Raw genomic sequence first — 10483 nt, forward strand, 5'->3', positions numbered from 1 at the left:
TGAATTTTTGGATAAAGGTTAAGAACAGGTTAGGTAATGGAGAGAACACTAAATGCCTTCATTCAACAGCGAGTTTTTAAGATGTAATATTTCTCAATATGTAACTGTCAGAGCGAGGGACTGTTCAGTGTTTAAGAGGATAGACTCCAAGTACAACAACCTCAGGCAAACGTGGGAACTTCACATTAAATCTAAAAATCTAAGGAGGAAATCTAAATGATATCTAAGAAAAACACATTTTTATATTGTAAGAGTGCACTCATCCACCCACCACCCAGATACATGCTTGGGAATTTCCAACTTCTTCAGAATTGAGGAGATGTCATCATCAACAATGCAAAATCTGTTACTGCACTTCAGTCATGTATGTATGTTCAACTCGTTTTCTATAGGGGACATATATAGATATATAGTAAGGACACACACAAGTCTTCCTATGTTGATCATGAATTCTTGGAGAGGAAAAAAAGAAAGAAAGAAAAAAACGGCCGCAGTGCACAGGTGGTAACCTGAGACCTCCCCCTGAGTGCTTATAAGGAGGCTTCACCTGTGGAGGAGGAGAGACACATGAAGGGAGATTCAAACTACACCTGGAGCATTAGAGGTGAGTGTTGACATATGAATAGAGACATTACAATATGTGGTTGTCATCAGTGAGGTTTTTAAAGAAGAAAAATAATCTTTGCCAATGTGTTCCAGTCATTTTGATCTCATCAGATAAAACTCAATCATAGAATTTTAAAAGGTTTTCCATATTCGCATTAATTTCATTAGCATTTTCTTGTGACTGCGCACCTTAATTGATATTATAATAATTGTCAATTCAGATGATTTTGATGTGAATGCCACATTTTTCTTTGTGATTTAGTTTTTTTGTCTTTTCATTAATGAAGTAATTACATGTTGTCCGAAAGACAAAAAACTTTAAAAGATATTAAATACAAATGTGTTCATGTAAAACAACGACTGCTTCATTTAACACGTGCAAACAAATCCTACATGAAGGAGACTGAGATATGGAGTGGTGGCATTAAAAAGAGCTATTAAGATTTAAGTTGCATAAAAATAACAGAGAGAGCTGGTGTAAACCATTTGTTCAAGGTCCATATCGGCTGGAACAAGGAAGGTGTGGCTGGAGTGGAGGAACAAGGTGATAAGACTAATTGCAGGTAAACATCGTAATAATTCTTTGCATCCATCTGTCTTCTTTTCCTCCAGAGCTTCATCCACAGATTTCACCATGAGGTGCAGCGTGCTGTTTTTCTTCCTGAGCCTGTGTCTCTGTCTTGCACTTGCACAAGGTAAGGGACTGTAAATGGACAGCTGATGGTGTCATATACAGCATGCAGTAGATAACTGTGAACACATAGCTCAAATAAAATGAGGGTCAGTGAGGCTGTTTTATCGCCTGCGTGGGCAGATGTGTCCTCACTGTGTATTTATTGCACCTTCAGCATTCCCTGATTGAGTCAATTGCCTTTAAATTATCCAGCTTGATTCATTGCACTTCATGTTGTATATATTGTGTAACACCGGATTTCTGACTTTTCCCGACCCCTCAGTGTCCTATGACGACTGCTGTCTGAAATACGTGAAAAAGATGAGCCAGGTCGCTCAGAAACACGCAGTGAAATACAGGATGCAGGAGACAGATGGAGGCTGCAACATCCGTGCTGTAATGTAAGTCCACACTTTCACCACCCACCAACTTTACAAAGGGAGCTCATGGTTTCCTCATCAGGACAATAACACCTGTTTGTATCAAACGCTGTTCAGATTCACCATGAGGAAGGGGCGAGTGTTTTGCACAGACCCCAGGGAGAAATGGGTCGAAGACCTGCAGAAGAGGATTGACAGAAAGATAAAGAAGGTGAGTCTGGTGGGAAAGTGGGTCTTCATGTTATCAAGTCATGTGCCAGTGATGGCATTCATTGTGTTCCAGAGATCCACAGATTAAAAAAAACACCTGATATAACAAATATGTCTGTTCTGAACTTTTATTTAAAAGAAGTGGGGACAGATTTTTAATTGTTTTTCTTTGTTCTTCACAGCACCCTCCAAAATCGGAGCACAGAGGCTGAAGGCGATAGGCTGCTGGTCTCGCTGACCCCATATCATTCAGTGAGATGCAGTTTATACTTTTATGGCCTCTGACCGGACGGCAGTCAAGGAGGCCAGTTTGTAGCATTACTTTCGCTTTTGCTCTGCAACGAGTTAAGGGTCAAAAGCTTGTATAGAGTCGCAGCAGCACTCCTGGGGATCGGGCTGCTGGTGGCGAGTGGTCTTTCCACACAATATGTATAAATACTTTCAAAAGCGTGGTTGCTAGGACTGATTGTGGCCGTTTTCTTGCCTGTTAAGAACATTTAATGCTCAATAACATATGTGATTGTATGAATGGTGACGGAGTGGAGTTAAATGTAAATTATCGTCTGTAATGTGTGCCATATGGAGAAGCTCAACTCTTAATTTCTAAATTGCTAAAATGTAATGCATTTGTATTTAGCTTTTATTACAGTATATATGTTTTCATAAAAGCATTTTAGCAATAAACTGGCTTTTCACACTGTTTTGTCTTTTACTGTTTCTGGTTGTTTGTTAGATTTGAATTTATCATATTTTGTGAGTGACATTATATGAGAGGGATATTTTTCCCATATCAGTTCATGATTTTCCTTAAACTCAGATGCTATAGGGCACATTCAAGAGTTTATAAATGACCCAGATTAGTATACAGTGATAATAATCATTTCTCTTTTCATGTGCTTATAGCTGAGCTCTTTTTAAGAACTTTAAACTTTATCTATTTTCTTTTCTTTTACTTTTTTATTTTTCTTTTGCTCCCTCTCACTCTGTGTTTTATGCTGTTCTTAAACAAATATATAAATAAAGGTGCCTTGCCTTGCCTTGCCTAATATAAACTCTTTACAATGTTTGCATCACCTGATGTTATCATGATTAAACCCAATGATAACACGATGAGTAGATGTATAACTCCTCTCACCATAATAAACCTTTGAAGTGGCCTCAATGCCACAGTTTTAACCACCAATAACCACGATACAGCACGACAAATCTGAACTCACTCTTGACATGTAGGCAGCAATGTACTGTAAAGTAAGTAACACATTCACTAGACATATTGCTTATTCACATCTGCAATAACGTCACACACTAAGCTCTTGTTTATGAGCTGCTCTCAGAATACTGGGATCCATGTAATTAGACATTTCATACTCTAAAACCTCCACGTTTTCCAGATATTCTTCTTGAGCAGCATGAGGATATTTTGCTTCAGCTATTGAATCTTTCAGCGTCACTCTAAGTTTTACCACACACTAGGACTTTGACTGCAGTTGGTTTGCTTTGCACAGGATGCAGAGCTAATTAGATCAAACTATTAACAAATTATACTGGAAAAATCCCATGATTTAATGTTCCAGTGCAGTGCAAAAAAAAGTGAGTGAGAGTTCCTGTGAATTCAAAGTGCTCATTAACAGTATCTGGTCTGACATGCGCTGGATTTACTGGGTGATCTTATGTGTGCTCCTCTTATGTCCATGGGCATTCATAGGAACTGCCAGGACACGCAGCTGATAAAATCAGTCTCTGACTAATACTGTGTTTGATGTTGACGTGTCTCTGTAGATTGACGACTTCCCTACATCGATGCCTTGCAGTGGCTCGGTGCTGCAAACTGTTAGAAATGTGCCACAACAGCAACATTATCATCACAGACTACAAGCCTGTGCAATGCAGTGTATAAATTATCTGATGTTAGAGGGCGAGAAGTCAACATATCTTCTCAGACACTGTAGTACACGTGAGTGAAAGCGACTGTTGTTAAAAGTAGGGCAATTGGTATTTAAAAAGCAGAGAATTCCCCCCGCACGAAGGTTAAGTATTTGTTTGCATTGGCCGCCAACTTTGCCTAAAGGTACATGTGACAGACAGCCTGATAAATACCTAATAACTACTGTACCAAGACATTAAGAGCATATACGTAGATTACTGATGGACATCCACATTTCCATTGAGCGTGATGAGCAGTGGTCAAAGAATTTGGTTGTGGTTTGAAAAGCATTTTGGTGCAAAGGCTTTGTTTCTTCTTGAGTGGATGTCAACCATTCCTGAAATATGTGCTGTGCTCTTTACTTCTGCATGCTGAGACACACAGGAATAACTGGCTGGCACCAAGACGAGAAACTTAAGCCTTGTTTCATCAAAGGGAAAAACCATGAGAGGAAAGTATGAGCCTGGAAATCAATATGAGGAAAAGTCTTGACACTGACACAAATGGGATGTTTGAACACGTACAAGTCAGTAATGGCGAAAATAAGATTTTGATATGTCGCTGGAGGATTTAAAAACACAGGTAAAAGCGATAAGGAACAGACTTTTGTTTCCTGTTGTTGTAACTCTGCCTTCTTCATATGGAAAGTTTGAATTTCATGTCAGCAGAAAGTTTGGTGCCAGAGATAATAACGTTGATATACCAAGTCTAGAGTCTAGAAAGGGCAAAAAAAGATTAAAGCATTCATAAAACACTGCACACCACAGAGTCTACTGACAATGTATTTATTGCCTTAACATTTTATACCCGTTTATCCTTACAACTGTCAAAACAGAAACTTTCCATCACAGTGAGCAGTCAACTGTATTTACAGCATCATGAATAACAGCTTGTCTTTGCTCTTAAGTATGATGGAGATATCTTGCAGCTCTGTAATTATTTACTAGTCCATTCAAGAGTTCAATAGTGAAGGTGTTGCACACAAGTAAGTTCACCGTGTATAGGTTTCAGGACATGTCCTGAGACCAAAATAAACATGTTAATAATTATATATATATATATATAGAATTTTCATAAGATTTAAATTACTGTACAAATTTCATGGGTAGAAATACAGTATAATGTCTTTTTGACATAATTGTTTTCTTCTCAATAGAAGTAATTGAAAAACCTATAGTAAAAACAGTACAGAATTTCAGCAGTCATATTTAGTACTGTAAACAAGAATCAAAACTAACAAGCATGTGAAATTTCATTGTATAAAAGCATGATGGCAAGCACAACATTTCTAATTGATTCATTTGTTTACTGAAAGGCTATTTCATTACCAATAAGTCTATTATTTCCATATTCCTACAATAAAACTCATGGTCTGCATCCATTGAAATCTATCGCCAAGATCAAAACATATCTAAGCTTTAGGAAAGATGAATGAAAACCTGAACATAAATATTATTGAAATCCTATATCATATCATACACCATCTATGGATGGAAACTAAATCCAACTGCATTTGAAAATGTCAGACCCCAGGATATTTAAAACCTTGCTATGTTCCTGTTTGACATTTCACTCATTAGAAATACAAAACATTAAAGAAGAAAAAAAAACTATGTGGTTTTATTTCCACATTCCTGTCTCTTTACTGAAAGATGGATCTGTGGTTTATTGTCAGCCCCGTTGAAATTTCATTCATGCTCAGTTGGTTAAAATACAATACACACTTCAAAAACGCTTGATGTTATCTAAGTGCAGACAATACTGCCAAGTATGGTCACAGATATGCTACTGGTCTACACATGATTGGCGTCAGCAAAGGAGCATTTACTCACATCAGCCAGACTCAGATCTGAAACATTGTTCTACTGTTTTAGATCAACTAAAAACACAGAAGAACATACAGCATTTTTGAACAATTGCCCATTCGCTTTCTTTCCGATGGTTAGATGAAAAGAACAGGATCAGGATGTGGAGCTGGAGCCAGAGGACATTAGCTTAGCTTAACTTAGCTTAGCATAAAGCCTGGGAAACAGCTGATCTATCTCTCTCTTACTGTCAAATACATCTTCACGCACCTTCAGAGTTCACTAACAACCATGTTGTATCTGGTTTGCTTGACTATTTCTTGACAAGCAGAAACTGGTCGCCTGGAAACCCATGACAACAAGACTGTGGGAAGTCACTGAACCCAACTGTTCACCAAACGTGGCCAAAGCCCGTCACTTCCCCCTAGAACCACTGATAGTGAGGTGCTGGTAAACAGTTTTTTTTTTTTTTTTTTACCTTTAGAGAAGCTCAGGTGACTTTTCCCCCTTGTTTTCTATCTTTTATGACAAGCAGGACCCCCAGGCTCCAGCTCCATGAACACAGGTATAAGGATGGTATTGATTCTCTCATCAAACTGTTCGGGAGAAGTTAAATAAGAAAATGTTTCTTTCTTTGAAAAAACCAAACTACATGATCATACAGACAACAGAGTGGCGTTTGTTCAGCTGGCTGTCTGAGCCCGCTGTCCATCGCAGTCTGTTCTGGGACTCCCTGGTGCACAAATGGCTGTAGCCCACGGCCTCCACAGACCTCCTCTTTTGGATGCGATGCAGTAAAATCCGGTAAGTCCCGGTAATAGGGCTTTTTATGTCCAGGTTGTTGTTGAGCAGCTGGGTCTTGGTGATGCCGAGGTCCTCCAGCGCTGCTTTCACATTTAGCTCATCTGAGCTGAGGATGTAGTTGGGCTCAACCAGATGGGAAGGTGTCGGGCTATAAGAGGGGTAGGCCTGCGGATACTCAATGCCTCTCATCCACTCACTGGACATGATCTGGGCCATGGTGAGGCGATCAACAGGCGTCGGCCTCAAGAGGCCCTGAATGACCCGCTGGCATGACTGAGATACAAAGGAGGGGATGGTGTAGGAGCCCTGCAGGATGCAACGTCTGAGATTACCTGTGTTAGTGGCCTTGAATGGCATTGTGGCAGTCGTCATGAAGTAAAGTAGGATACCCAGCGCCCAGATATCTGCAGACTGACCACTGTAAGCTCTGTCTTTGAACAGCTCAGGGGCCGCATAAGGCGGAGAGCCACAGAACGTGTGCAGGACGTCGCTGGGGCAGCAAACTGTGCTAAAACCAAAGTCACCCACTTTAATACAGTAGGTGCTGGTGTAGAAAACATTCTCAGCCTTCAGGTCCCTGTGGACAATATTGTTTTCATGCTAGGAAAAAGAGAAAACGGACACGTATTAAAGACATTCATTGACTGTAAAGGCAAAGCCACATAACAAGCAGTAATTTCAAGTCTATTCAATAACTCTAACATACTAACATACAGTCTCTGTTGTTAGTAAGGTAGTTAGTAGATTCTGGTCTCTGCTGTTGACTCACCATGTGTTTTACTGCAGCCAGTATTTGGGAGAACACAAGTTTACTCTCCAGGTCCGAGAGGCGCCCCCTGGTGCTGATGCGGGAGAACAGCTCTCCTCCACTGGCGTACTCCATCACCAGGTAGAGCCGCTTGAACGTCTCCACCACCTCATACAGGCGCACTATGTTGGGGTGGGCCAAATTCTCCATGCAGGAGATTTCAGAGGCGAAAAGCGTGTGGGAGTGCTTGTCCAGACGCACCTTATCCAGGATCTTCACCGCCACTCTCTCTGTCAGATCAAGACATTGACAAAGGCAGTTTAGCAACAAGTGACTAACTCTTTTTCCCCTATTGTTTTATTTCAACACTCTCGTTCCTTGTGATGTGACTCATTTTGTTTTCCTTCCTTCTTTTGGAGGAAGTTTATGACATAAACTTTCTCCAACTCAGAAATGCATGCTCATTATCAGTTACACAAGCTGTACAGTGTAGTCTGAGACGGCTGAAGGCTAACACTGTGGATTATAGGTGGCTGCTTGATGAGATTATCTATTGTCTTCTGACACGTGCAATGACCCAGACTGGACTTGCTGTCTCAAGACCTTCATTATAAGTTCAGGATGAGGCACGTGCTATTATGTATTTACTGTCTGGTCACAGAGTCCATCCCTCAAAGCCAATAGCAAACTAACAAATGTCTAAGCTATAGAGCTGTTGGAAAACTGGAAGACATGTTTCCTTATTATTATGAACACTGAGCCAGTCTCACAAGTGCATGAGAACCAAAATAGCAGCTAAAATAAAAGCATGATGTATTCCCACTGCAAAAAAAACCCCTACAATGCCCATAATATCATCATACATGTCATATATGTTTGTATATACTGTACAATCTGATTAGAAATAAACAGGCTTGGGTCTGGGAGCCACTGGAGATGAAGATGGAAATGATGGAGGGAGAGTCTAATGTTAGCTTTGGTCTTTCTGTGGCCTTTGTAAACAATAGGATAAATAAAATATAGAATATAATCTTAACTTGCCCCATAAAGTGGGAGATATCAAATGAAATCCAAGCTGAATTCAATACATAAGGGGATGACGTCTGACATGCCACCTAATATGACCATGTGCAATCATATTCAAATGTTTTCCAGGAAATGATAAGAAGAGGTGCAGCCATCCCTGACCAACATATCTGTAAATTATTGGATCGGTTTATTGCATTTTAATTGTGCCAGTTAGAAACATGAGTGATATCAATTATTGTAACCAAAACATGAAACAATATATCAACCTTGACCATTGCCCTGTGACCAAAACATGTCAGTCAGTGCTAAAAGGGTTTACATAGAGTCACATACCTGATCAGTGAAGCTGTGAAAAAACAAGGTACAGAAAGACATTTTGTACAAACTCTCAGTATCTCACCTTTGGTCAGGTCATGTTTGCCCAATCTAACCTGGGAGAAGTTTCCAGAGCCAATCTCCCCTCTCAGCTCGTAGAGCCCCACCCGTCGTCCGAATATCAGATCATTCATCACTTTCTCTGAGTGGTTCAGATCATGGAGGGCCTTCCCCAACGCGGTGCGCTGTCCCGAGTCCTGCTCCTCCGTATTGTTCTCCTTCACCTCCAGCTTTTTCAAAGACTTCGGGGAGATCAGGTTGATGCTCTCCTCCTGATATGAGGCCGTCTTCATGTGGCTCCCTGAGATGGAGAAAGTGATGAAGTTGGTGTCATGCTATTGCATTATATTGGGTCTAATTAAAGTGCACTTTTATCTTAACATCCAAAATTGTACATTTAGAGATGAGTCAATACTTACATGCTTTGCCTTTTATGTTCTTCTTACTCCTCTCTGTGTTGATGGCGTTATTCCTGTTGTTCAGATACATGATTCCTAAATCAGATACCACGGGATACTCGGCTTTCCTTTGTAATCTGAGTTTTGGGGGGATTTGCGAAAACGAAAAGTTGGTAAATTACGAAGAAAACAAATTTCCACCAGACAAAAAATGGGGAAAAAATGATACAGGATGCATGATTTGGATATAAAACCATCTGCATGCATCTGGAAAAACTCTCTCTCTCGGACGCTCGGATGCTGCCTGTCCAGGTACTGTTACAATCCCACTGCTCTTCCTCACCGGCTCTCAGCATGTGCTGCAGTATTGTCTCCTGATGTATAATCCACAACTTCCACCCTGTAATCCCAGAGTGCTGGACTCCTCCCTTGCAGACAGACAATAGACAGGCTTTACGGAGCCCTCTCTAACCCCTAGACATAACATGGAGTCTGATACAGGGTGGCATGAACAAGACACTGATGGGATTATGTGCATATGTAACTTTCTGCATATGATCATCATTATTGTTAGGGGTCAATGGGGGTCAAGGGGTCATTTTAAGATGCATGTGGGTTTCTGGGGTGTAACACCTTTATGAAGACAAACTTTAATTGCATTGCTACTTTATTAGTTCAATGCAGTGTTTTTCAACCCTGGGGTTGGGACCCCACGAATGGTCGCCTGGAATTCAAATTGGGTCGCCTGAAATGTCTAGTAATTGATTAAAAAAAAAGACTGATAAAAACATTTTTTTAACTAATTATTATTCCTTTTAAAATTATGATTAAAAACACCACACCCAATCTTAAACAACTGTATTTCTCTTTCTCGAATATAAATCAAGTTCAAATAAAATGCAGCATACAAAAATATCTAAGATGGCGCATCTTGATTGACGCTGGGGTCTTGGGGTCGTCATAAGTTTGTGAAGCCAAAAAAGGTTGGGAACCACTGGTTTATTGCATTGTGATTTAAAAGCTACTGTGTTGAAACAGGCTGCACTTTCAAATTCTTGTCATTTCCACCAAATCAAAACAAGAAATGTTCATAACAAAACCTCACCCCAAAATAAGTGGCCTTGTGACCAGGCAACACACTAACACAATGACCTAGACACTGAGCATGGCACCAGACAGACTCACGGCCAGACAGTACACACATGTTAGCCGCCGCTCCCGTCAACCTCTGCCACCCAGACTGGACAGGGGATTGTCTCAGCAGCCATCGAGCATGAGCTGCATGTTCATGTTGCGATGACTCATTTTAATCCCATCGCCACTGCGGTGATTATCTAGGCACATGCAGTGTTGAATGAAATTCCTCTATAATGAGGTTTACTGTAGGGGGAAAGTGGCTGCATTCAGCATTCAGACAGGTGGCTTTCATTATTATTCCTGCACACACAAAAAAAAAAAAAAATCAGAGGACATTCTCTGAGTAACAGAAAATAACAACAAAATGAATCATCTGTGGTTTAAATAAACACTA

The 10483-nt window shown here is 40.3% G+C and overlaps 2 protein-coding genes across 2 annotated transcripts; one reads left to right on the forward strand and one right to left on the reverse strand.

Annotated features, from left to right (window-relative positions):
- The first annotated feature begins 465 nt into the window (after positions 1 to 465).
- ccl25a (chemokine (C-C motif) ligand 25a) lies at positions 466 to 2081 on the forward strand. Its single transcript, XM_085805913.1, has 5 exons — positions 466 to 604; positions 1219 to 1301; positions 1563 to 1680; positions 1777 to 1870; positions 2052 to 2081. The coding sequence occupies exons 2-5, from the start codon at positions 1241 to 1243 to the stop codon at positions 2079 to 2081; spliced, it is 303 nt and encodes a 100-aa protein (XP_085662039.1). The 5' UTR covers positions 466 to 604; positions 1219 to 1240.
- A 3792-nt stretch (positions 2082 to 5873) lies between these two features.
- On the reverse strand, positions 5874 to 9261 carry LOC146970336 (serine/threonine-protein kinase NIM1-like). Its single transcript, XM_085803895.1, has 4 exons — positions 8974 to 9261; positions 8580 to 8855; positions 7172 to 7440; positions 5874 to 7002 (listed from the first exon to the last, which is right to left on the reverse strand). Exons 1-4 carry the CDS (start codon positions 9041 to 9043, stop codon positions 6247 to 6249), a joined length of 1371 nt encoding a protein of 456 aa, XP_085660021.1. The 5' UTR covers positions 9044 to 9261; the 3' UTR covers positions 5874 to 6246.
- Positions 9262 to 10483: the final 1222 nt, after the last annotated feature.

Source organism: Trachurus japonicus, chromosome 17, assembly GCF_045865225.1.
Source record: "Trachurus japonicus isolate A0001 chromosome 17, Traja_1.0".
Taxonomy (NCBI): domain Eukaryota; kingdom Metazoa; phylum Chordata; class Actinopteri; order Carangiformes; family Carangidae; genus Trachurus; species Trachurus japonicus.